This window comes from Penicillium chermesinum (assembly GCF_028974085.1).
Source record: "Penicillium chermesinum strain IBT 19713 chromosome Unknown utg000005l:1.0-4115287.0:1.0-4118363.0, whole genome shotgun sequence".
NCBI lineage: Eukaryota > Fungi > Ascomycota > Eurotiomycetes > Eurotiales > Aspergillaceae > Penicillium > Penicillium chermesinum.
The window spans coordinates 474,007-498,874 of NW_026695315.1; the positions used below are offsets into that span (position 1 = coordinate 474,007).

A 24,868-nucleotide genomic window follows, 5' to 3' on the forward strand; every position below is an offset into this window, starting at 1 on the left:
GGTGGGAGATCGAAGAAGGGAATGACCGCCGCCTTTGAGGGTCAATGAGCACCAGCAGTTATCCATGGGGGGATATGCGTGTAGAGGATCAAGGAAGACAGACGTTGAACAATGATGAAAATTCAAAACCGGCCACAGTTGACCAGTCGTGTGCGGAACAATCTGAGACCTGCAGCCCAACGAGTCTTAAGCCGGATATCGCCATTGCTTTATTTAGAATCACGATACTTTTGGTCCGCTGGCCAATTATACGATGCCAACCTTCGTGAATACGAACTGATCCAAAATCTATATACTCGTAAGTGCATCGCCTTCCCAATCCATGGAAGAACATTTAAGGGGAATCTTGCACGGGGTTAGAAGAATCAAAGCCCTCGTTGCTTTCGTAGTAATTGCCGAAAGCCAAGTATTCCCGGTCAGGCCAGCAAGAGTCAAATGTCAAACCCAGCATAGCCAGATTGGAAATGTATTTGTGCCGCCAATCCTCAACCTTTGTTCCAAGACTGAATCCACGGATGAAAATGCGGGTTTTGACGGCTCAGCCCCGCTTGGCAACCGTGGGTTTCTCGACAACTTTAAACCAACTTGGATCGGGGCCTTATGCCCATTTCAAGCAGTTCTCACTTCTCCTGGACAGCTTCGAACTTTCCCAGAGAACCAAAACGTACGACAAGAGAGCGAGGAGAGAGCGAGAGAGAGAGAGCGCGCAGAAAGGGAAAAGAATAAGCAAGATAGCAAGACCCGCTCATAGATAATACATCATCATGGGACGACCAGAAGAACCCCAGTCCTGGGGCGCGCCTCCTAGTTACGATGCAGCACAGAGGCATGCAGAGCCCCCTCCATACCACAATTGGGAAGACGCAGTACCCGATACTTCCACCTTCCCTCCCCCACCAGTCACAGGCTTTTACGCTTCCGGGTCAGGGAATGCCTCGAGCAACGATGCCGAACGAGCTCACGATTTCTGTAACAACAACCCGCTGTGGATGCCCGTGAGGCCGTCGCCCTCAGTGTACAGCAGCGTGCAGCAGCATGATCTCCGGCCCGTCCGACAGCAGGAGTTCCCTGGAGAGCTGCACCCGGCCGGCCTCGGACGTTGGCAAGCGCGCACCTTCGATGGCGCAGGTGACAGCCTCGTGCTCTCGCACCTCCCGCTCTATTTTGCCGCGGAGGATTCGCCGTTCATCCGAGAGAGGCGAAAGACGATCTATTTCGAGATCACTCTGCGTGCTTTACGCGCCGGGCCCGGAACCGGCCCGGACGACGCCAGTGGGGTGTCTATCGGCTACGTCGCCCAGCCCTATCCCTCCTGGAGATCGCCCGGCTGGGAACGGGGCAGCCTGGGCGTCTTCTCAGATGACGGCTGCCGCTTTGTAAATGACTCGTGGGGCGGCCGCGAGTTCACGACAGCTTTTAACGTGGGGGAAACCGTTGGGCTCGGAATGATCTTTGCTCTTCCGGATGACGCTAGTGCACAGAAGCCTGACAAAAGGACTTGCAAGGTGGAGGTCTTTTTCACCCGGAATGGGCAAAGTGTCGGCGGGTGGGACTTGCATGAAGAGGTGGATGCGGATTCTGGTGGGATTGAAGGATTGGAAGGCGACTATGACTTGTACGCCGCCATTGGCCTTTTCGGTGGCGTTGATTTTGATTCTTGTTTCGACCCTGCAGGCTGGTTGTACAAGCCCAGCATGTAATTCTGCCGACTTTTTGGCCGGGCTGCATGGGATAATGTGGCATGGATGGATGGATACTCGGTTGCTCCTTTTCTGTCGTATGGAGTTCATGGGCCAACAAGGGTAATTAGGACAGGGCTATAGGAGATGAGAAGAACAGCGCATCGGGGAACGGATGATTTTGATAGGCTCAACCTTTTTCCAATCAATCGCGTGTAATTGCTTTTCTTTTCTTTTATTTTTTCTGGTCTTTTAAAATTAAAAATCGCACTCTAGTTACTTTCTTCTTGTGGCGGGGTATGGAGGATATGGGATGGCTTCACCATGCCTCCTGCATGTCAAGACCGGGGCTTCCGTCGTTTACTTTTAGACCCTGAATCTCGTCTTGGCCCTTCTTTCTCGTCATATAAGAGAGTTTTGACACTTCAGCCATTGGTTCCTTCACGACAAGATACTCTGCAGAGAAGGTAGAAGACTCTTACTGCCTCTGGCTAGCTCTGTACTTACTGGACTCGCATATTGAAGATTGTGCCATTGGAACTGGCGCGTCGACCGAGGCACCTGCATAGTTGGGCGCTCTATCGTACATGTACACGGTTCTAGAAAGCAATCGGCCACCACACTTCAGGATTGTCCTCCTAGTCAAGAGGTGCATTAGCGCTCGGGGGGAAGCGAGAGGTGCATCCGAGCCATACACTGCAGTTGTATCAAGATGAGCAAGATGAGCAGGGGCTTGCATTCTTCCTTACCCCTCATAACAGACAAATCTCCGACTTAATCGAGCTGCATGAACGGCCATGGCTTGACGTCACGAAGGAGGATCTCGAAGAGGGCCTGTGGGCGAGCTACCGTGTTGGGAGGATCGCCGGTCTCGGTCCCGTCCTCATGTTTGAGAGACATCTTTTTGCTGCCTTCTGTGCAGACGCGCGTTCTTGGTCTTAGGCCCTGTTCGACCATGAGAAAGACCCGGAAGAACGGGGAACGATAATCTCGCGCTGACATCCTGCTGAACCGGGCTATGCGGCCGTGGTTCGACTCATGGGGACAAGAAAGGGGGGGTGGGCCTGATCGTCCTTATTGGGCCATGCACGGAATAGCAGCGCAATGACTCCAGTGCGGCTGGAGACGCGCATTGACGAGACCTTACGGCGTAGAGCACCCTCTTTTGGGGGGAGGGTACGGATCTCGAGTGGGATTGCAGGAATTAGGGCTGAAGATATGACAGTTGAAGATGCATTCATCTGATATTATCGATTTGCCAGGCGCGTCATCCCGAATCTTCCCAATGGTTCGCTTCTGGTTATCTAGGTCACTTCCATTGTTGACAGTTTATCATGCCCCAAGACGAAATCATAGCATGTCTCATCCACAGATACTCTGCGTCGGCTTACGAATATCAACAAATACTAAGAATCACGCTGATCAGGCCGGTGGTGCCATCAGCATCAAGGGTTCCTCAATGGTTGAGTAAATCCCATAAGCTTATGTATTGATGTTTCCGGACACTCGTGGTAACAATGTAAGTATCTGAATTACCCGCAAGAACAGTGGGGACCGAAGTCGGTGATTAACCCGAGACTAATGCCACGGTGGTTGCAGTAGTTGCAGCGAGGCTGCCCTAGTGGCCTGCAGCTAGAGGATCAGGGCGGAACCCCCCCGGTTAGCGGGGGTGGTTCTTTTAGAGTGGTATCGGTTCCCCCCTGGTCTCTCGCTCTCTTTCTCTGGAGCCTCCGGAGAATAGTGAATACGGGTTAACGCGCACGATGGGGCGCCCCTCATGCGTTCCGCCCCCGCCCCTCTCCCGCCTCCAATCCCAGTATACACGAGACCTTGCCACCAGATCGCGCTACTCGTTCTGTATTAGATCCCGACTCTTCGCTGGATGCCGAGGCCGGAAAGATTACGGTGGATCTACTGGAGCCGCCTGCACCGTGCAGCGGCAAGTCGCTGGGAAAGTCCATGGGAAAAAAATATCGTGCCCTTTGGACAAAAGTCCATTGATCCACTGACGGCGTGCACCTGTAACGCGCTACGGAGTACGACCGTAGAAACAAGCCCCACTGGATGACCTGGACAATCCTGTTCCTACACTGTTTCCAAATGGGGGAAGACACGAGCCATATGAATTTAATGAGGGACACTCAAAGCTCCCCTTGGGAAAAGACGAGATGGGGCTCCGGGGGCGGTGATTCGCTGGGGAAAAAGTTGATAGTGGCCAAGAGCGGCCTTTAGCGCCAATGAAACCAAAAGAGGGGAAGGGGCCGTCTGATCCGTCTGATCGACCGCTGCATGTCATTTTTCCGCCCCGTGCTGTCAGTCTGGAGGTGCTAGGATGGCAATCCGTGCTGTTGATTCCTTGTTTCTGCAGGCTCTAGTAGGTTTCCCATGCTGAATCTGTCGCCCCTCCCCTTTTTCTGTACGTTGCCCTCGAGCTCTCGAGTCCAGATCAAGAGGGCCTCGGCGAACTCTTCCAGCGTACAGTATAACGCAGCCGGGCTCTCCCGGGATTCGGATGGGATAGTGGGCTTGGTGGATTTCGAGGGACAGGACGTTACGAAACTTCTTGTGGAGTCTCCAGGACCGTGCCTTTTTAATGGAAGAAGTCCGTGCAGCGGAGATACGCGTTTGTTTCACTGAATTCTCTCCAATCGGCCGTGCTGGCCTAAAAGTGCAGAGTTCGGCCGACTGCGATCAGAGAGCTGCCCTTTCCTCATCCCCCGTGAATACTCCCGGTGGATACAGTACACGCCTCTCGATCAAACCCCAAGAAACCTCCGTGGCGTCTCGCTCGATCTTTGGATGGCAGGGGGGTAAATATGCGACCGCACCTCCACCGTAATCATAGAAGGCAAATCGTAAGAGTACTCCAAACGCAAAAGAACAAAATCCTCCGCGATGGATATTGCCACTAGGCAGATCCTAAACGGCCTGAGCTGCACGGCCTTAGCGAAGGGGAGCAGAAGTACGTAGTCTTCTAGGCAGACTTGGCATGAATGGGTAAATGATGCTTTTGCGACCTTCCGATCGCCTTTTTTCTCTTTACGCAGTATGTCCTGGGGCGGAGATCCCAGAGGCTTTCCCTATTCAGCCGGCTGCAGATGCACTGACCAGAGTCCACTTTGGCCGCTAACAGGCAAAGGGCTGTGCCCCCGTCAGCATGCCCTCGATTAGACGCCATAGCGAGGCGCGTCTACTGTGGAAACTGAGACATGGAAGCCTCGTTCAACTGGCATCCTGGTTCTGCTGGACGCCGCAGCAGGGTTTGTACATGTGCGATTGTGCCTGGGCCCGGCGATTTGGGGTTCGTAGAAGAATGAACGGGCTTGGGGCTGATGATATGGTACAATACGGTGCCATGATTACTCTGTATACAGATGTAATCCCCTCCCTGTAGAGTGCCCCATCTGGAATCGGTGTCGGAATAGAACGACCTCGCTATCTTGCAGAATTCCTCCGAGAGCATCGCCTTGATAGTTTGGAGTGTCGTGTTTCTGTCATCTCGGGTTACTTAACCTGGGATGTCTGGGCCGTGTCCACTAGGTATTGACCAGAGGGCTCGAGGCTTATAGGCCTGGATATCGATCCCACCTCCCCCCCCACATGAGCATCCGTTAAGTTCAAGCCAATTTGTCATTCGAACCATTCTGAATATTCCGAATCCCACAGCTTTCCACTTTCCCCTCCATCACAAGCTCCACTCAAGCTCCCAGAGCACCGCGAACGGTTTGGGCACAGCGCGTGTCGATCGCCGCTAGGATTCGTTTTCTCGCGCTCCCCTAAAACAGTTTACGGTCAAGGGAGCGGCTGAGGACTGGCCTCTGCCCCTCCTAGGTTCCTTGCCCAAGTGGATTCCTTCCACATCTTGTTTCAATGCACGTTAAAATTAAGAAATGCATCTGGTTATCGTGGATCACGCATCTGGAGCCACAGCGGGAAGTACAGATAAATGGTACGGGGAAAGAAGGGGTGTCCACCGCGGCGCTAACAGAGGGGCGATCATCCGTACGAAGTCGAGGAATTCAGGTATTCAAGTTTTGAAAGAGCGTGTTATTTCGTCCAGGTCATGCCTCAGTATACCTACGCGGTCATACATAGTTAAGCCAGCCTTAAGACGGTTGATCGAAGTGCGGGTAACCGTGCGGCATAAAACCGAAAGGCAAAGTAAGAGAGAGAAATAGGAAATGGATACTCCGTGCATTGAGAGAGGGAAGGAAAAAAAGGTTTGCCCATGAAAGACTGGGCACCAATGAGCAGCGTCGCTGATCTTTCCAAGCAAAAAGAGGGGGGTGGCAGAAGCCTAGGATCGGAGACGTTCTCCTAAGGTATTATTTGCTTTTTGTGCTGGTCTCATGCATGCCACAGGGGAGTAGGTTCGATCGTGCAGGATGGTACCTGCGACGACAAGGCCAACTGGAGAGGCATTCCACGGGTCAAGTGCTCATGTCGTGCCCCGGAACCCGACGGTTGCCTTGTGGCGTTTCGTCATTCAAATGTCGATGTGTAGCTGATACTGCGAGGTTCCCGCCTAAAGCTAGAGTGGTTCCGTGGATCGCATTGTATCGTGCATCTATGGTCTCTAACTACTGTAGGACCATGTTCGACTGCTCAGGCCCACGACTGCAGGAGTGCCATGGTAAGAACAGAGTGAGCTAGACAGGCTAAACGGGCCTGACAGATTAGCCTGACTAGACAGTATAGAACTGCCGACAGAACAACACTATCTGACCGCGTAATACGCATGTATCAGCGACCGAGGCCAAGTGGGGACTCCATGTCACTTATGCATGGGCCGCCGCCAATCCCTCTCTCCCTCTCCACCTGCGAATGCCTCGAATTCCTCTGCCTCGCATGCCTCCATCTAGATCCAGGGTCTCTGACGCACGAGGCAAAACTACACCTGCAGCGCTCTCAAAACGACAACATCTAACTGGGGCCTTTTCATTTTTGTATTTTTGTTCCCCCCCCCCCCTCCATTTATTTTTAATTTTCGAGCTAAAAGAGGTAAATCAAAAAATAAAAAAATAGAATCAAAAAATCTTTTCTCGATTTCTTTTTTCTTTTATGGATTTAGCCTTTTTCTTTTCTTTTTCTTTTCTTTTTTCTTAAATCTGGTTCAATTGTTCGCGTGGGTTAGTATCAGGATTGTCGTCGTGGGCATTGTGCTCCCCTACAAATTAACCACGGTCGACTCCCATGTACTTTGTCCTCTCTTATAATTTTTTTTTTCTTGTTCTCCATTCCCTTTCCCTCAATCTGATCTGGGCTGGTTGAGGAAGCCGTATCGTTCTCCGACTTTCGTTTTCTCCCTGCTTCCTCATTCTTCCCTAACCAGCCCATCCTTTTTACCATAGTTGGCCGTGTGGGACAACTTGGTCGCAGGTAAGAACCTCAGAACGCGTTTCAAATTCTTCCCTATTCTTGAGCTGACGCGAATTGGCAGACGTCAAAATTGAAGATCCATCGAAATCGGCGAACATTGCGAACCATTCTGGCAGAGGGCAATCGGTCTACGCGTCTCCACCATGGCTTTCCCGTTCATGCGAGCATTCATCGCCTTATTGTTAGTTTGCCACCCTTGTCTTTGGAATCGTGATTCGGAAGGAATTGGCAGTGGCCAATCACTTCGAGACTCCGAGAGACCCTTGGATTTACTTAATTTTCGTTCCGGGGAGCTAACTATCTGAAATTAGCCTCTATCGCTATGTCCGCTTAGTGGTTAACCTGGTTTCCTTCTGGTCTTTCACGCCGATCCCGCCCCCGGAAAAACCCCAAATTGACCTCTCAAGATGTGACGGTCATTATTCCTACGCTGGAAGGTTGTGGTGATGAACTGGTTGAGACAATTCGCTCGATCCTCGAAAACCAACCATTTGAGATCCTTTTGGTCACAATTGAAGCCAATCGGAAGAAGGCCGAGCGAATGTTGGATGTGATGCCGGCTTCCAAATCACGTATTCGTTTATTTACCGTCACGCACCCGAATAAGCGCCGCCAAATGACCAGAGCGATTCCAGAGGTCCGGACACCGATCACCTTGCTTGCCGACGACGATGTGAGCTGGCCCTCGACAGTGCTCCCATGGATTCTGGCTCCGTTTGAGAAGGACGAGCGGTATGGAGGAGTGGTGACTTGCCAGCGATTACGTCGTGCCGTTGCGCCAACCCTCTCACAGCGCATCTGGGGCTTCCTCGGCGCCTTGTATCTCGAGCGTCGCAACTTCGACTGCGGGGCTACGACCAATCTGGACGGTGGACTACCATGCATGTCAGGCCGCACGGTAGCCTATCGAACCAAGATTCTCCAGGACGAGGGATTCACCTATGCGTTCACCAACGAGGAATGGTGGTTCGGCCGATATCAGCTCAATGCGGACGATGACAACTTCATTACCCGTTGGATGGTCTCGCATGGCTGGGAGACTTTCATGCAATACCACCCGGAGGCCGAGGTGCTCACCACACTGGAAGATAACCCCCGATTCTTAAAGCAATGCGCGCGCTGGTCGAGAAGCAATTGGCGGAGCAATTTGACGAGCATGTGCGACGAGAAGCACATCTGGTAGTAAGTGACACCCTCTCGTTTTTCTCCCCCCCCCCTTCTCCGCTTCCCTCGTTGGACAATGCTTTTCCCCGACCTTGCGACCTCCTCGGATGGCTTCACCCGAAGCATTTACCATGCATGTCGCCTGCATCTGCCATTTGCATGCTCGGGCGCGACGCCGCTTTCCCTCGGTTCTTCCCTCGGTTCCTTTGATTGAAACTCCGCCAAAGGGCATGTGGGTAACCAGGGTAACCTCCGAAGCTGGTGTGGGTGGAAACAAGGCAAAAGGGCTGTCTTTGGAGATGCCGAATTTGCCTGAAACAAACCCGTCGATCTCGAGCTATTTCTAGTTCTCTACAGGGGATTTTTGTTGTTTTCGTTCCTCAATCGGCCACGGAGGTTGCCAAAGCTTGACTTGAAGACATGATCCATACGCTTTTTTCTTTTCTTTTCTTTTCTTTCTTTTTTTTTTCTTTCAGCCGCAGTAGCTAACGTGTCAATAGTCGCCAACCATGGAGCGCTTATGCCGTCCACATGACGACGTTATCGCCCCCGCCCTGCTCGGGGATTTACTGCTGATTTGGTTGTGCGCTCGAGCCACAGCCCCTTATGGTGAAGTTTTCAACAATCGAGCCCTCCGGGCTCTATACATCTGGATGTTTATCAGCAAGTTCATCAAGCTCCTGGGCCACTATATCCGATATCCTGTGGACTGGATCCTGTTGCCCGTCTCTATCCTCTTTGGATATTTCCACGGCGCAATCAAGGTGTATGCTGTGATGACATTGAATGTGGTACGTATCGTATTTTTTGAGTTCTTTTCGCAATTGAAATAGCCTTGTGTTTTTTGAGGGGTGTTTGGGTGATTTGGAGCGGGTCTGTGGTTTTTGGCTAAGACGCGTCCCTCTTCCGCTTTCTTGGTTCTCCCTATGATAAGCCCTCATTCCTACGCTTTGATCACAACTGGTGCCTCGTGCAGCTGTCTATACCCACTCGCCCTTCCCGTGCGATGCCTCTCTTACCTTTTCCGGCTTTTTGCTTTGTGCTCAGATCTGCGTATTGTGATTGGTTTTCTGTTGCGAATACTGGAGGATACTCGCTAACCTCCTCTCTCCAGACCACTTGGGGTAGCCGTGACGGTGCCGACGACTACGACGCCGAGCGTATGAAGAAACTCACCGATGCCGACCGCAGAAAGCAGCCATATTATCCCAGCTACCTTACCAATTAAGGTCTTTTGGCATCTCCTGTGGGACAAAAGACTTCTTCAGGTTCTGCGAGAGACGCCCTTTTGCATGTGCTGCCGGAGGAGGCCTTTCTAGACCTTTAACCCCTCCCCCCCCGCTCGTGCAATTTGGAGATCGAGCGGGACTCGTTTACCCAACATTTTACGATGAAATGCCGTGACGACCATGTTTCCACCATGTCCAAAATTCTGAACTTTTGTTTTTTTTCTCGTTTTGGTTTTGGTTTTGGTTTTGGTTCCGGTTCTAGATGCCTCTTTAGCGCTGCCTTTGATTGCAGCCTTTATTCCTCCTTGCCAGCTTCTTTTCCATGCGCCATTAACGGACTCGGATTCGACCTGGCCCTGTTCGTCGCAAGCTCTCTCCTCCCCACCAACAAGACCCTTTGGAGCCAAGCTTTTTGAGATTCCACAACCACGATGTTGTGATACCATCTCAGCTGTTGCGTAGTATTTCCGCGCCACTCGGAATTTTTTGCCGTTGCATTTCCCCTCTTCGTTTACTTCCCACTCAGCACATGATCCATCTTGCGAAGCCAGAAAAAAAAAGTCCACATTCGAAAAACTGCAAAAAGGGTGGCTATTCTTGTGCTTACAGGGCTTTTGTTGGTTTTCCTTTCCATTTCTCTTTTATGTAAATTACAAAAGCATGGGCGGATCTCGTCGGTTTGCGCTTGTTCTTTTTGTGCTCTGCGTCTCGATGCGTGAGCTCAGCTATCTTTTGATTCCCTGATTCTTTTACCCCCCTCGGAGGTCAACTTGAAGTGTGTTTCTTTATCCTTTTGGCTTGTCTTCGGGCTTCTTAGATGCACGGGTGGTTTTCTGATTTGTTGTCATTCGCGTTCTCCTGCTGTTGGTAATTTCGAATCAACCAGATGCGCAACTATGATATTCTAGTTTTCGTAATGAGTCTTCGCTCAGGCCTGGTGTCATCGGACATGCCCCCCGATCATAGCACCCATCCCTGACGCAATGGTGCAGCAGGTTTGTCCCAGCTCGGCAGCCTCTCTAGAAGAGAGGCTGTAGGTCAAACTCAAATGATCCCTGCAAATGAGCATGATCGGCGCTGCGCAAAACATGATCTGTGGACACGTCTTTATACTTCCATCCACGGGGTTGTCTGGTACACCTTGAGTAAGCAAAACCCACACGGCCCGGGCCGGGGTTCCCGTCCGGCCGCAGCTCAAGAAGTTTCCACTTCCACCCTCTTCGCCTCAATCAGAATCATGGCCAGTTTATCACGCGCTGCGTTTTGTCCGCAGCTGGGGCTGTCCATTCGACTCAGGGCTCGTCAATTTCACTCCTCCCCACTCCGCGCAGCCGTCGCGCACCCTATCACAGCTCATGGTCCTCCACCAAACCCGCCAGCACCACCGGTCCCATTGAAGGAATCCGAACAGAAAAAAGAAAAGCAGGCTACAGAGAAGGAGCCCTCACAACCATCAAAGTCTCAGCTGTTAAAGAAGCGATTCTGGAAAGATGTTCACATCCATGGAAAGCAAGGTATGATCTGGATTGACTCATAAGACCTCCAGGGCCAGGATGCACGTGGCTTGAGCTTCTATCAAGTCTAAATAATATGCTAACTTACCATTCTGATATCAGATGAATACCAAGTGCTGCTTGATAAAAGACCTGTGAGAACTCCGACCAAGGAGGTCCTCTCAATTCCCCCCACGAAGCCCCATCTCGCCCATGCTGTCGCTTTGGAATGGGACACGATGACCTCCGCTCAACAGGCTTTGAAGAGTCATCTTATCCCGCTGACGTCTCTATCTGCTCGAGCTGCCGACATTGTTCGCGAAGACGCGCGCGGCGAAACCACCACCCGAGATCAGATCATCAACACAGCCATGCGCTACCTCGAGACCGACACGCTGCTGTGCTGGGAGCCCGAGCACGAGTCATCTACATTTGAACGGAAGGGAGAAGATAAACAGATCGAGAGTCTACGCGAAATCCAAATTCGAGTCGCCAAGGACATTATGAGTTTTTTGTCTACCAAGGTTTGGCCGGGACTCGAGATCGTGCCTATCCTCGGCTCGGACAGCATTCTTCCTGTGGCCCAGCCTCCCACAACCCAGGACAGTATCAAAAAATGGGTTTCTGAGCTTGCACCGCACGATATCGCTGGTCTGGAGAGAGGGATCTTGGCCTCCAAGAGTCTTCTCGTGGCAGTGCGGTTGTTGGTGGAATGGAGCGAGAATTTCCGCTCCATTCAACGATCGGCAACCGATACCAAAAAGTTTGGACTCGAAGAGGCTGCCGAGGCCTCGAGCTTGGAGGTAAAGTGGCAGACCGACATGTGGGGTGAAGTCGAGGATACTCACGATGTGGACAAAGAAGATCTGAAGCGACAGTTGGGCAGTGTAGTGGTGTTGGTCAGTGGCGAGACTCGTTAAAGGAGACCCCTCCCTTTCTTGCAGACTCATTGTATTATAATTATAGACGTGGAATTATAACTGTACCAGTAAATCGCGATCTGTCTTCAGTAGAGTAAATCGTAAATATCAACAGTGCAATCGGAGGCACTGATAAAGCCACGGGTGCCAAGGCGGAGTACGATCAGCCCCAACTTTCCCCAAAACAGCTCGAGTCGCCCCCCGCCTCCCCAAACTTCCCTCGCTCCGGAATTTTCTTGACTCCAGAATTCCTGATGCACCGAGTATAGTGTCAGGCTCTGAAATTATGTCTGAGAAACCCGTTGGGTGAGTCCAAGTCCCTGTTTCCTCCAGCGCATGAGGCCTACGCTTCGTGGCAACAGTGTCCTCCAGGGAGGGGCAACCAACCTCGGATAACAAGGGACGCGATTGAAAATGAGTGGGCATTTGTATTCAGACTGAATCAGACCATCCCATCAATTCCAGTGGCTGACATGTGACTGATCCATTTACCATCCAGGCATAAGCGCTCCCGCAGCTCCCTGGCGCTTGCCCTGTTACACCGCGATAAATCCAAGGGGGATGACAAGGATCCCCAGGACGAAACCTCCGAAAACTCCTCCTCCGTCGGCTCAGTGTCGACGAGTGGATCATCTCCACTATCCCACAATCGCAGCTTCAGCCGCCAACATCGCCAAAAGGCTAACCCAAATCCAAGTCCACCATCCCCTCCCTCGTCATCCCAGCGGGCTCTTGAACCAACAGCTTCCAACCAAAGTCAGCAAGGTACAGACGGGATGGAGCAAACACCGTCAGTGACGCCGCAGACGGAAGGCGGAAGCTTATCTCTGGATCAGTCAGTTCGGACGTTCCGTCTCTTCGAGATACTGCGCAGTGGTGATACAACAGCCATCGCGAAGGCAATCAAAGAGTCCAAGGATCCTCAAGTAGCCAACTCATTATACGGGACAACTATTCTTCACCTCGCTCTCCAGTGTGCGGAACCTCAGGTCGTAGAGTTCGTCTTATCTTCGGGAAACGAACTCGACATTAATGCCCGTGATCGGGAGGGAAACACTCCACTGCACTTGGCAGCTCAATTGGGCCGTGTTGCGCTTGTCAAGGAACTTCTGAATCATCCCTCCATAAATGACGCAATAGTCAACTACCGAGGCCAGACAGCTCTTGATGTCGCGCGCACTCCGGAGATCTTCCAGCACTTGCAGCTGGCCCGCTCGCTCTTTATCGACAGCAAGACCCAGGAGATTCAGTCCCTGATCGCAAAGAAGGAATATGATAACCTGGAAAAGCTCCTTGAGGAGCCTCGTGTGGAAGGGATCTTGGACGTGGACAGCTTAGATTTGGTCACCGATCGCACGACCCTCCAATCCGGGGGCACCTTGCTGCATGAGGGTGCTCGTAACAAAGACGCACAACTGATATCGATCTTGCTGACGCATGGTGCGGATCCTTTCCGACGCGACAAGAAAGGCAAATTACCACAGGACGTTACCAAGGATGACAAGACACGCGCCCTTTTGAAGAAATCCCCCGCGGCTGCTATTGCTCAGCGCGGCATCCAAGAGAAGGCTATCATCGGGAACACGAATGCTCAAGGTCTTGCTGGTCGAGTCTCCGCTGGGGAGGCAGCTCTAGCTGGTAAGGATGCACGTGAAATGAGAGGTTATCTTAAGAAGTGGACCAATTATACAAGCGGCTATAAGCTTCGTTGGTTCGCTCTGGAGGATGGTGTTCTAAGTTACTACAAACATCAAGGTATGCCAGAGATTCCTTTAGGAAATCGGTTGAACTAGCTACGGATTTAATCTAACCGGCCCTACAGATGACGCTGGCTCTGCTTGCCGTGGAGCAATCAACATGAAGATTGCTCGACTCACCATGGATGCTCAAGATAAGACCCGATTTGAAATACATGGCAAATCATCAGTGAAATATCACCTCAAGGCCAACCACGTCGTGGAAGCCAAGCGGTGGTTCTGGGCCCTTAACAATGCGATCCAGTGGGCCAAAGATGAAGCTAAAGAGGAAGAGCGTCAACGCTCAAAGAATGCAGAAGCGCTACGCCAGGCCAAGCTCGACCAAAACACTGGAGATACTGCTTCCGAGTCTGGTCTGAGTCGCAAGGCGAGCTCGAGTAAGGCTCCGACTGGTTCGACTTTAGGAGTACCAGGTGCTAGCAGCAACAGGCTTAACACCTATGCATCTCGGACAACCCTTGAGACGGCGACTATTGAGGAGGAAGAGTCACTGTATGGCTCCGTTGACCAAAGCACCACTCCCAATGATGTGAACCGAATCTTCAACCACACCACAGCACCCGATGGGGAGGAAGACGAGTTTGATGATGGAGATTATGCCTCTAGCCATGAGGTCCCGGCCAATGATAAGGATGCTCTCAATATTACTGCTCAATCTGCCAAGCTCCAACTAGATCTTCTTGCCAGTGTTGCCGCATCACTGCAGGCAGAAAGGTCCAGGAATCCGGAGATGTCCTTAGCTGATCCTGCTGTTGAGCAGGCCCTTACCACCTACGAGAGCGCCACAAGCAGTCTCAAGGGACTGGTACAAAGCCTTTTGAAAATATCCAGAGACCGCGATTCATACTGGCAATACCGATTGAGCCAAGAAGAACGTCTCCGCCGGATGTGGGAGGAGAGCATGGCTCGTGTTGCCCAGGAGCATGAAGAACTGCAGTCGAGGATGGGCGAATCCGAGGAAAAGCGCAAGCGAACCAAACGTGCGTTGAAGGAGGCACTTGAGAACGCGACCGCCAACAGTCGAGGGATCAGCGGCCCGCCATCCCGGTCAACAACGAACCCATCTACGGCGCTTGAGGCTTCCCAAAGTGAGGCCCCGGGCCCCAAGGCAGCATCTTCTGAGGCTGCCGAGACAGCTCAACAGGAGGTCAAGCCTAGCCTCTCCCGCAAGCCATCTGGCCTTAGCAGTCTCTACGACTCGGAGTCTGATGAGGATGAATTTTTTGACGCCATTGATGCTGGTGAAATCGAAGTTGAGGACTTCAATCAAGCCACTGAAGCGCAAGAATCTCAAGAATCAGTGGATGGGAGTGCTCAGGCGCGTAACGAAAAAGCCCTTGCAATCAAGCCCTCCTTTAAAGGCTACGAAGATCCCGTGCGGGAAAGGCTGAAGATGGACAGTGATGACAGACCCAAGATCTCTCTATGGGGAATTCTCAAGTCCATGATTGGCAAAGACATGACCAAAATGACTCTGCCTGTGTCTTTCAATGAGCCGACTTCTTTGCTTCAACGAGTTGCAGAGGATCTTGAGTACACTGACCTTCTTGACGTTGCTGCTGATCGCACTGATTCGATGGAGCGTCTGGTCTACGTAGCTTCTTACGCAGCGAGTGAGTACGCCTCTACAATTGGACGTGTTGCGAAACCCTTCAACCCTCTCCTTGGAGAGACGTTCGAATATGTGCGTCCCGATAAGGGTTACCGCTTCTTCATAGAACAAGTCAGCCATCATCCCCCCATTGGAGCTGCTTGGGCAGAGTCTCCAAAGTGGGACTACTGGGTAGGCCTTTCTGTTCTCACCGTTGTATCTCGACTTTTTACTGACCATTCTTTAGGGAGAATCTTCGCTCAAGTCTAAGTTCTACGGTAAATCTTTCGATATTAATCTTCTTGGTACCTGGTTCCTCAAATTGCGTCCCTGCACTGGGGGTGAAGAGCTTTACACCTGGAAGAAGGTTACATCCTCTGTTATTGGTATCATCACAGGAAACCCAACAGTGGATAACTATGGTCTGATGGAGATCAAGAACTGGACGACCGGTGAAGTCTGCTACCTTGATTTTAAACCTCGTGGCTGGAAGGCATCCTCTGCCTACCAAGTCACTGGAAAGATAGTCGACAATACTGGCTCTCCCAAGTGGAGTATCGGCGGTCGCTGGAACGACAAAATTTATGCTCGTCATACTCCTGGATTCGAGGCTCCTGTCTCTGGTCAGGACCCAGAGTCTGCCAAGACCCTCTTGGTTTGGCAAGCACATGAACGGCCCAAAGGCGTGCCCTTCAACTTGACTCCTTTTGTCATTACCCTGAATGCTCTTCCTGATAACCTCAGACCATGGTTGCCTCCTACGGATACCCGACTCCGTCCGGATCAAAGAGCCATGGAGGATGGAGAGTACGATCTTGCTGCCAAAGAGAAGCACCGCGTTGAAGAAAAGCAACGTGCTAAACGGAGGGAGCGCGAGGCCAAGGGCGAAATTTACCAGCCTCAGTGGTTTATGAGAGACAGGTGCCCTATCACCGGTGAAGAATTCTGGGCTCACAACGGTAAATACTGGGCCAGCCGCGAAAGCAAGGATTGGAGTCTCGCCCAAGACATCTTTTCCACGGATGAATAAGTGGAGTTGATGTGTTCGGGGTTGTAACTCTTGGATATACAACACTTCGTTTCTCTTTTCCCTCCTAATTATTTACATTAACAATACGCAAAGCAACATGGACGCTGTATTGAAGCTATAGTGAGCTTTTGATTCACCTGATCTACATGATAGATCTAGCATCGAATTTGCAAGTAAAAATAAATACATATTTTCGACGGACACGCTCATGCTCCACACATCACGTGCTCCGGAGAACCTTCAAACGAAAATGGCACCACTTAAGCCATGTTACTCCCAGTCCTATCTCCGCAGCTTCACCATGGCAGGCAGCTACACATGTGCTCAATGCCTCCAGGTGCTCCGGCAAGGTGTCCGGTTTGCCAGTACCCCAACTCGCTTTCGTGGCCTGGCTCATTCTCGGCGAACATGCGCTGTGTCTACTCCGTGGACTCGCAGCTTCGGCTCAGAGCGCAAGAATAGCCCGCTAGGAGGGCTCACTACGGATAAGCCGCCTTCCAACGTGAAACCAGCATCGAATCTGAAATCCTCATCGTCTCCGCCATCGCTCTCCCACCGTACAGCGTCGACGTCCACCGGGCCTTCCGTTGATACACGAACCTACCTAAAGTCCGATAATCTCTTTCATTCATTCACCAACTCTCCCTCACCTGCAATTCGGCAAAGAGCTGCGTTTATTAAGCAGAATGCATTCTGTCCTCATCCGAGCCACCAGCAGACCCGCGCGCCAGTCTCTCCTCATGACCCCGAAGCACGAAAGACTCCCGAGGAAACCCACTTGCCTCCAGCACACTCGCACTTCGAGTGCCCCGACTGTGGCGTTCCAATTTACTGCTCGGAAGGCCATTGGATGGACGATTACGAAGCTCACCTCGAGGTGTGCGACACCATTCGCCAAATCAATGAGGACGACCATGACCTGCACTCTGGTCGTATTTTCAATGAATTCAACTATCCCGGTGTCCAGGATGACAATTATGTGGTCAACATGACCAATTGGGACACGTACCTCTACACGCGCGAATATGATGCCATTAATGATGATCGCTCCCTGCGCCAGGTCACCCGTATGCTTACTTACCCGCAAACAATCACCAGCGTTTTGCATGAATTGAGCCCGTACAGCATCCATGGAAAGAACCGGCTGACTGCGGAAGGATTGAAGAGTTTCAGCGGTAAGTTTCTAGGTTCTTGAACTAGTACTCGAGCCCCGACAGTTACTGAAAGTCCTTTTTTTTCTCTTTTTTTCTAGCTCTTCGATATTCCCTTCACCCCCCTCGAACTGGCGAGTCGACCGATCTCAAGGGTCTTCGTCTCAAGGCTCCTCCCGTCCGAATTTTCATTCTGGGTGCTCGAGCCGAGTCTTCCCTGCCCCGGGAAGTATGGTTGCAGTTGCAGTATATGTTCCCTCGGGCTTTAATCCATGTGATCTTTATCGGACCTGAAAGCATGGCCAACCGCGATGCCGAGTTCCCACTGCCAGCGCGGACCCCCGAAAACCCTTTCGGTGGGATTGTGGAGGACCGTCTTGGCGGACAGATGAAAATAACCACATATGTCGACTACTTTCACACTATGTACAAGGCCAATTACTTTCAGCCGTTTGACCCATACCTGGACTGCTTCATGCTTTTCCATCCTGGCTTGGGTCACCCGGCCAGCTCGCACGAGTGGCAAGAGACGCTTCCTCAGCTCCTCGAGACGAAAGTACCCATTCTCTGCACCGGATATACGCAGTGGGACATGGAGCGGGACATCAACTGGGTCCACGAGAAGTGCGCCGGTGAATTCGACTTGCTTCTTGAGCCTGGCGAGAACATCTTCCGTAGTCTCCGCTGGGACCTGAATGATCTAGATCCGCATGATGTCTCCTGTGGTAACTGGGGCCTCTGGGGATTCCGAGGCAAGAGGTACGTTGTGGTTTCTTGATACCCTTCCCTTTCCCTTGATAAGATTGGGCTAACACCCCGGTTTACATTACAGGTACGAGGCCACATTCAAGAACGAGTAGACACGGGCACATTATCTGTACGATATCTTCCCCCCGTCCCCCTCTTCTGTCCCCTGATTAAGGGACTTCATGTAGTAGATAGTTTCCTCTCAACTTTTCCTCTTCTGTAAGGCTGAATAGATGCTTATTAATTCCGAACTACGCAACGTTGATCCCTTATATGTATGGCTCGTCGATAATCACTTGATCAATGCATGATCACCCTTGCAGATCTCCAACTCGTACCAAGGAGGAGACGATGTGAGCACGCGCTATAGACCCACTGTCCCCGGCCATGCAGCTACGTATTACATAAACAAACATCCTGGTTCCTGGTTCCGAGGTTCCAATTCTTGTACCAAAACAAAGCCTCACTTCTAGTTACGAGAAGCGAAACCACATGCCCTACGTCTGACCCGAGCGGATGTGATAAAATAGTAATAAGATTAATATCATAGAATAAATAGTATAATAATAGAATTGAAATCATGGATAGCAACTCAATTAAAAAAACAAAAAAAAAACAAAAAAAAATTGAAAATCGGCTTGAGAATCGAAGATAAAAGGGTATAAGCATAAGAAGTCGGAGAACACGTCACGGTGGTCATCGAGGGGGGTTCAGAAAAAAAAGGTATATCAGAAAATATATAGAAGAATGGAAGGGTGGAACCTCGGCAAAAAATAGAAAGAAAACCCCGGAGTTCCAACAATATGAAAGATATCGAACGCGACCATCCTAGATGGTCAGTAGTCTGCTAGCGCCGCGGCTAGCAGGACGCTCCACTGAGGAGATGCAGCTCATAAGGAACGAGGATCGTCAAGACCCCCCTTGACGCGACACAATGGTCATCAAAAGGTAATCCTTGCGAAGTGCGCATTTAGGCTAGCAAGAAGCCGGCGACGGCCAGCGCACCAGCCGCGACAGCACCTGGGACCTGGCGACCAACACCGGCATTGGTGCCAGCAGGAGTGGACGACGGGCTGGCAGTAGTGGTTGCGCTGGCACCGCTGGCAGAGGTCTCGATCAGGACGAGGCCGGTAGGGCGGGCCAGAGGAGTGGAAGATGGGCTTCGGATGAAGCTGGAGCTTGACTTCAGCGGAGTGCTGGTGCTGTGAGGAGTGGAGGTAGGGGTCACAGTTGGAGTGGAGGTGTAACCCGAGGGAGCCAGAGTCACAGTCAGGGTGAGTGTGCTGGTACTGGTTGGTTCAGGGGCAGGAGCAGCCTGCGCAGCGAGGGCGACAGGGGCCAGAAGGAAGAAAAGAGCCTTGGTGAAGTGCATTGTGAGGTTATGCTTGGAATTTGTGTTTTTAGGGTTATTGAAACCGAGGTATTTGGAGATATCCGATGTAAAAGAATGAATGGAGCTGAGAGGGAAAAAAAAAGAGTGTGACAGCCCGTGTCGGGTTGGAGGATCCCAAATAAAAGAATGGCACTGAGGTCAGTGAAGAAGAGAAGAAGAGGAGGGCAGGGGTGAAGGGGGTTTGAGCGGGAAATGAGATTCCAATCTTAGGGGCGCCCGCTTACCCTAATCCAGCTAGAGCCGCTTCCTGGATCGTCATTTTCGCGCGCGCGGCGCAAGTGAAACCCGCAGCCTCGTGCAGCGCCTACAGATCCAACAGAGTCCTGTTTGTTTGTTTTGAAAATTGGGAGGTGGTCCCTGAAATCACAATTTACTTTTCTTCTGATCATAGTCCTGGGGTATATTGAGATTCCTTTGGATCGAATGTACAGGCGGTGATAGATTGTAAGCTATCGTTTGTAGGGGGTATCGAATATTTAAAATAGCAAAAGAATAATATCAAACAGCCAATCCCAGCTAAGTGCTCTCCAGGTGTGACTTTTTTGCCCCTGGGAGGTGCAGGGTTGTGTCAAGAAGTGAGCTCCCGCCCCCCGGACCTCGTGTACCAGGCTCAGCAAGAGCAACACAAGCGACATCAGAGCCAAGACCAGCTGTCTCCACCAGTGAAACAGGGTCTGCGATATCTGCAAGCCTTGTTCTACATGCCAATCCAAACGGATGCCAATGCGATACTGGCCGCCACTAAGAAACCGCTGGACTGTGCCAGGGTAGTCATCGCCCCAGTTGCGGCCGAAGTGCCGTCAGCCGCGGTTGTGCCATTGGGCAGGGTGCCGTTGATGTAAATTGTATGGTTACCCTTTTCATCAATGACTTGGACTGTGCTAGTGTTGTGGGGAGCAGTTCCGTTGAAGAGCGAGTCATAGTAGGTGCTGTTATTGTTGTTGTCACAGCCACATTCTTGATATTTCTCGCAAAGACAGACTACCTTGTAGTCTACATCTTCGTTATCGTCGGTGTTATGGTAATGGTAGTCATTATTGTAGTTATAGGCATAGACAGGCCACAGCCATAGCCCGGCGCCAAAGGTCAACCCTAAGGCTGCACCCCCTGCCACGTATGGAGTGATACCCAGAGGGGATTTGCTGCCTGCCGAGTAAGGCCGAGAGGCACCACCTGCATAGTAACTAATGGAGCCGTCAGTATGCGAGTTGAACGTCTTGGTTTGAAGCGCTGGACTGATCTGATAACAATCGGATGCAGATCCACCGACATACCTGCCGCCGCCGTATTGAGGACGAGTGCCGGAGCCTGTGCTAGAGACACCGCCTCTGTTGCTGCTTGAACTCGTACTCCCCGATGTTCCTCCTCTGCTGCCACTGGATCCGCTGCCAGAGCTGCCAGAGCTGCCAGAGCTGCCACTTGAGCTCGAGGTCCGGCCGCCACTGCTTCCTCCACTACTTCCGCCACTGCTCCCTCCACGACCTCCGCCTCCACCCCCACCGCGTCGCTTCTCAAGGTCGACGACTTGGTCAACGGAAGCTGTTCCTGCGTCGATGAGGGCAGCAGTGTCTGGTATTGATAAAGATGTGACCCCGGTGGAGCCAAGGATCAGTAGAGCGGCAGCCCAAGTCAACTTCATGATTGGAAGATTCAATATGGATTTCAGAATGTGACAAGGATCAAGGAACTGGAGAGTCCCTTGTTTTAAGTCAAAATGAGACAAAGGGGGTGGGGAATGGACCGAGAGCGGACCCTGTAAAATAAAGAACGAGGCTAATTTGATTGTTGGAATACGCGGATACCCAAAAGAGCGGAGTCCCCGATACGATAGCTCCGCCACGAAATCAGGCCCGGTCGTATTTAGTCTGAACTTTGTTGGCGATGGCGATACGATGAGAAGTCTCGTCCCCAGGATCCTTCAATTCCATAACTTCATATCCTAGGTCAGATATGCGTCATGCCGTCCAACTGCTCGAGTCATTGTAACAGAAAGTCCTTCCCAGAACAAGGCGTAGTTGGCGGAGTTGGCGGAGTTGGCGGGCGTAGCGGAGCATAAGTACCGAATAGGAAATGAATAACCTTAAGATTGGAACTGCCATGCACATGCAGTTACCTTAGGTCGGGCGCCACCTATGATGTAAATTGTGCATGTGCCACCTCAATATAGACAGGGCAGATGCGAGCTTACTGTACAGTTGAGTAACTCCTCGGCTTCCATTGGTCTTGGATTGGCCATGCTCGTCGTCTCAGCCACCCGAGCCACAAAGCCACTTTGCTGGAGCCATTCCAAGGATCTTTTGATCCCTAGTACGGAGAACAGGACTCATCTTCGTGTATACACATATCAAGGTACCCCGGTACACTGATCAGGAAATGGAACACAAATCCTACTCTAAAAACATACAACCCAGTGCTAGTAGAGACAGTGCAAGGTGCTCCCGCAAATCCCCGGGCCGATGCGCATGTGCCGGCGGTCGGAGATAACCACCTTTCGTTCTCACCAGAGGGACCTTGGGGATCCTCAATCTTCTCCCCACCCCAGACCTTTCCTCTTTCCTGATGGTGCGCCCCCGGGGCCTCTCCAATATCTCGACTGCATCCTCAGTTCCTGAGCAGGAGCAGGTTGGTCAATTTCTCCCCTTTCTATCCTGCGGCAAGCTAATCTCCTGCAGGAACTGGGGAGCATGTATGATTACCTCGCAAAGGTAATCCTCGTGGGGCCCAGCGGGGCAGGAAAGTAAGTCACACCTCATTCCAGACGTGTTAGCAGGAAACAGGGGGAACGGATAGCTTCTAATCTGCTGGTTCCTTAGATCCTGCGTGCTCCATCGGTTTGTGAAGAATGAATGTACGGAATATCATATTATCTCGCGTTAGTCGGCGCTAATCCCTGTTTCTTCTACTGTAGGGCGAGTTTTATCATCACAGACCATTGGAGTGGAGTTCTCTTCTCGCATTGTCAAGCTGGGTACGGGCTCGAGATGCAAACGCATCAAGCTGCAACTCTGGGACACCGCTGGCACTGAACGATTTCGATCTGTATCCCGCTCCTACTACCGCGGCGCTGCAGGCGCCATCTTGATCTACGATGTCTCCTCATACGCCTCGTTTGCCTCTCTCCCCACCTTCCTCATGGACGCACGAGCGCTAGCGTCGCCGAACCTGACAGTCTTACTCGTTGGAAATAAAGCCGACTTGGCGGATACGACAGCCTCGGATGCCTTGGAAGATTCCGCGCGACCCCCTCCAACTCCTTCAAGCACCTCAAGTAAACAGTCGTCCAACCCTTGGGACGCCAACGCCTCGATTCGTTCCAATTACCTGGGTACCGGTACTCGCATGACCGCCACACTTGCTGAAGGCCGAGAAGTAACTCTCGCGGATACGACGCGCTGGGCGGCACAGTCGAACATCCCTGTTGCAGTTGAAGTATCTGCTCTGACTGGTGATGGCATAGAAGAAGTCTTTCACCGGCTGGCGCGAATCATTCTCACTAAGATAGAGCTCGGCGAAATTGACCCGGACGACCCTCAGAGCGGTATACAATACGGAGATGGTGGTCTCTACGGCCATGGCACTAGTGATGTGTCTAGTATCCGAAGCCGGACAACGCTAGAAGACGGAGCAGTACCTCTTCGACGAACTTCACGACGGGGCGGCAAAGGTTCGAGTAATCCGCAAGGCTGGAAGGGTGGCTTGAGAGAATGGGAAGACGTCTTTCGTTTGGGAGGATCTCAGTCACACGGGAACGGCGGCTGCTGTTAGATATCCTCCAGGTCAGCTCGGCCCTTGACAGACGCGTATTTTGATCATGTCTTTCGTTGAATTTCTGCACGATACCCCTATTCGACCTTTTCGCAATATTCGCTATTCTTTTATCTCGTTTTTTCCTTGACCTTAACCGGATACCCTCTGCGCTTGGCCTTCGAGAGCAGATATATCTCTTCTTGCTGACCTTGGGTCAGGCGTGCCAGCCGCTTGCTACTCGAAGTCCACCCGATTCAAATTCAACAACGATACCTTTCATTCACTCCTTGGTCAGATTCTAGTGTCATTTTCACATCCGGCTGTCTATAGGAGCCGCCACATTATCTTCATAACTAATACCCAGAAATACTCCAGCACCCTCACTCATTGATTCCAGTAATGAGTGTCTTGATCCCCTTTCCGGCCTTCACTTCCAAGAATGCCCGCTCAGCTTCCTCGAATTTGACGGTGCCGGTGATCAGCTGTTTGACGTTGACCCTGCCCTCGGATACCAGGCCCACGGCCAATTTATAGTCGCCGCTGCCGTAGCGGAAGCTTCCCTTGAGGGTCAATTCCTTGGAGCACGCGGCCATGATAGGGAATTGGATCTCACTTCGACCCATGCCACCTTGCACGTATGTGCCACCGTTGCGGAGAACATGGATACCGGTGTGAACTGAAGGCTCGGCCCCCGAAGCGTCGATGGCAACGTCGGCACCAGTGCCAAGGTCATTTTCCTTCTTCAGACGCTCGGCATTTTCTTGCGCCGACGCCTTTCCAGGCAAGAAAGTACTGGTGGTAGCATATTGCTTGGCAAAATCCAGACGAGGCTGCTGGATATCCACTGCAATCACCTTCGATGCTCCGAATGCCGTGGCAACGGCGGCGCACAACAGACCAACAGGACCAGCGCCGAAAACGACCACCGATTGACCAGGGCTCACCTGGGCTTGGCGAACAATGTGGACAGCCACACTGAGGGGCTCCATCAAGGCACCTTCCTCCAGTGAGAGTGTCTCGGGAAGCTTGTAGCAGAAGTCTTCTGGAAGCACATAGTACTTCGCGAGCGTGCCGTCGTATGGCGGGGTGGCAGCAAAAGCCATGTTTTCACAGAGGTTGTACTTGCCACTCTTGCAAGGCTCGCATCGTCGGCACGCAATGCCAGGCTCCATAGCCACTCTGTCACCAACCTTCAAGGAAGTGACCGCGGACCCGACTTGGGAAATGACCCCCGCCGATTCATGTCCCAAGACCATGGGCTCCTTAACCACAAACTGGCCAATGGCGCCGTGCTCCCAGTAGTGTACCTGATTTTAAACAACGCCTCAGTCAGCCATGCTCGTGCTATAGGATGGTTTCAAGGTGGGCCAGAAGCGCTTACATCACTACCGCAAATGCCCGTGTATCGAACGTTGATCAACACATCGTGAGGGTCCTTCAGCTGCGGAACTGGGCGATCTTCGAATTTCACCTTGTGGATTCCTTCGAGGACGAACGAAAGGTTCTGTGTACGTCGAGGTATTAGCTTCCTGCATGAGGAGGGTCGTGGCGGGGAAGGCATGTGCCCGGGGCTTGCATACCTGGGCTG

The 24,868-nt window shown here is 51.9% G+C and overlaps 11 protein-coding genes across 11 annotated transcripts; 6 read left to right on the forward strand and 5 right to left on the reverse strand.

Annotated features, from left to right (window-relative positions):
• Positions 1-764: 764 nt before the first annotated feature.
• Positions 765-1,700, forward strand: N7468_006336 (SSH4 family protein; the record flags this gene model as incomplete). The annotated part of the gene is made up of 1 exon (XM_058475632.1): positions 765-1,700. One exon carries the CDS (start codon positions 765-767, stop codon positions 1,698-1,700), a length of 936 nt encoding a protein of 311 aa, XP_058328522.1.
• Positions 1,701-1,998: 298 nt separating this feature from the next.
• Positions 1,999-2,268, reverse strand: N7468_006337 (uncharacterized protein; the record flags this gene model as incomplete). Its single annotated transcript, XM_058475633.1, has 2 exons — positions 1,999-2,135; positions 2,187-2,268. The coding sequence occupies 2 exons, from the start codon at positions 2,266-2,268 to the stop codon at positions 1,999-2,001; spliced, it is 219 nt and encodes a 72-aa protein (XP_058328523.1).
• A 185-nt stretch (positions 2,269-2,453) lies between these two features.
• On the reverse strand, positions 2,454-2,681 carry N7468_006338 (uncharacterized protein; the record flags this gene model as incomplete). The annotated part of the gene is made up of 1 exon (XM_058475634.1): positions 2,454-2,681. The coding sequence occupies one exon, from the start codon at positions 2,679-2,681 to the stop codon at positions 2,454-2,456; it is 228 nt and encodes a 75-aa protein (XP_058328524.1).
• A 4,520-nt stretch (positions 2,682-7,201) lies between these two features.
• Positions 7,202-8,241, forward strand: N7468_006339 (glycosyltransferase family 2 protein; the record flags this gene model as incomplete). The annotated part of the gene is made up of 2 exons (XM_058475635.1): positions 7,202-7,243; positions 7,393-8,241. The coding sequence occupies 2 exons, from the start codon at positions 7,202-7,204 to the stop codon at positions 8,239-8,241; spliced, it is 891 nt and encodes a 296-aa protein (XP_058328525.1).
• A 490-nt stretch (positions 8,242-8,731) lies between these two features.
• Positions 8,732-9,450, forward strand: N7468_006340 (uncharacterized protein; the record flags this gene model as incomplete). Its single annotated transcript, XM_058475636.1, has 2 exons — positions 8,732-9,013; positions 9,337-9,450. 2 exons carry the CDS (start codon positions 8,732-8,734, stop codon positions 9,448-9,450), a joined length of 396 nt encoding a protein of 131 aa, XP_058328526.1.
• Positions 9,451-10,499: 1,049 nt separating this feature from the next.
• Positions 10,500-16,242, forward strand: N7468_006341 (ATP12 ATPase F1F0-assembly protein; the record flags this gene model as incomplete). Its single annotated transcript, XM_058475637.1, has 5 exons — positions 10,500-10,965; positions 11,068-11,839; positions 12,364-13,619; positions 13,687-15,404; positions 15,460-16,242. 5 exons carry the CDS (start codon positions 10,500-10,502, stop codon positions 16,240-16,242), a joined length of 4,995 nt encoding a protein of 1,664 aa, XP_058328527.1.
• Positions 16,243-16,543: 301 nt separating this feature from the next.
• Positions 16,544-18,253, forward strand: N7468_006342 (putative mRNA processing protein (Mss51); the record flags this gene model as incomplete). The annotated part of the gene is made up of 3 exons (XM_058475638.1): positions 16,544-17,417; positions 17,495-18,152; positions 18,226-18,253. The coding sequence occupies 3 exons, from the start codon at positions 16,544-16,546 to the stop codon at positions 18,251-18,253; spliced, it is 1,560 nt and encodes a 519-aa protein (XP_058328528.1).
• Positions 18,254-19,110: 857 nt separating this feature from the next.
• N7468_006343 (putative extracellular serine-rich protein) lies at positions 19,111-19,512 on the reverse strand (the record flags this gene model as incomplete). Its single annotated transcript, XM_058475639.1, has 1 exon — positions 19,111-19,512. One exon carries the CDS (start codon positions 19,510-19,512, stop codon positions 19,111-19,113), a length of 402 nt encoding a protein of 133 aa, XP_058328529.1.
• Positions 19,513-20,230: 718 nt separating this feature from the next.
• Positions 20,231-21,172, reverse strand: N7468_006344 (uncharacterized protein; the record flags this gene model as incomplete). Its single annotated transcript, XM_058475640.1, has 1 exon — positions 20,231-21,172. One exon carries the CDS (start codon positions 21,170-21,172, stop codon positions 20,231-20,233), a length of 942 nt encoding a protein of 313 aa, XP_058328530.1.
• Positions 21,173-22,092: 920 nt separating this feature from the next.
• N7468_006345 (putative Ras family GTPase (Rab4b)) lies at positions 22,093-23,298 on the forward strand (the record flags this gene model as incomplete). Its single annotated transcript, XM_058475641.1, has 4 exons — positions 22,093-22,155; positions 22,206-22,270; positions 22,347-22,381; positions 22,442-23,298. The coding sequence occupies 4 exons, from the start codon at positions 22,093-22,095 to the stop codon at positions 23,296-23,298; spliced, it is 1,020 nt and encodes a 339-aa protein (XP_058328531.1).
• A 362-nt stretch (positions 23,299-23,660) lies between these two features.
• Positions 23,661-24,841, reverse strand: N7468_006346 (NAD(P)-dependent alcohol dehydrogenase; the record flags this gene model as incomplete). Its single annotated transcript, XM_058475642.1, has 2 exons — positions 23,661-24,587; positions 24,662-24,841. The coding sequence occupies 2 exons, from the start codon at positions 24,839-24,841 to the stop codon at positions 23,661-23,663; spliced, it is 1,107 nt and encodes a 368-aa protein (XP_058328532.1).
• Positions 24,842-24,868: the final 27 nt, after the last annotated feature.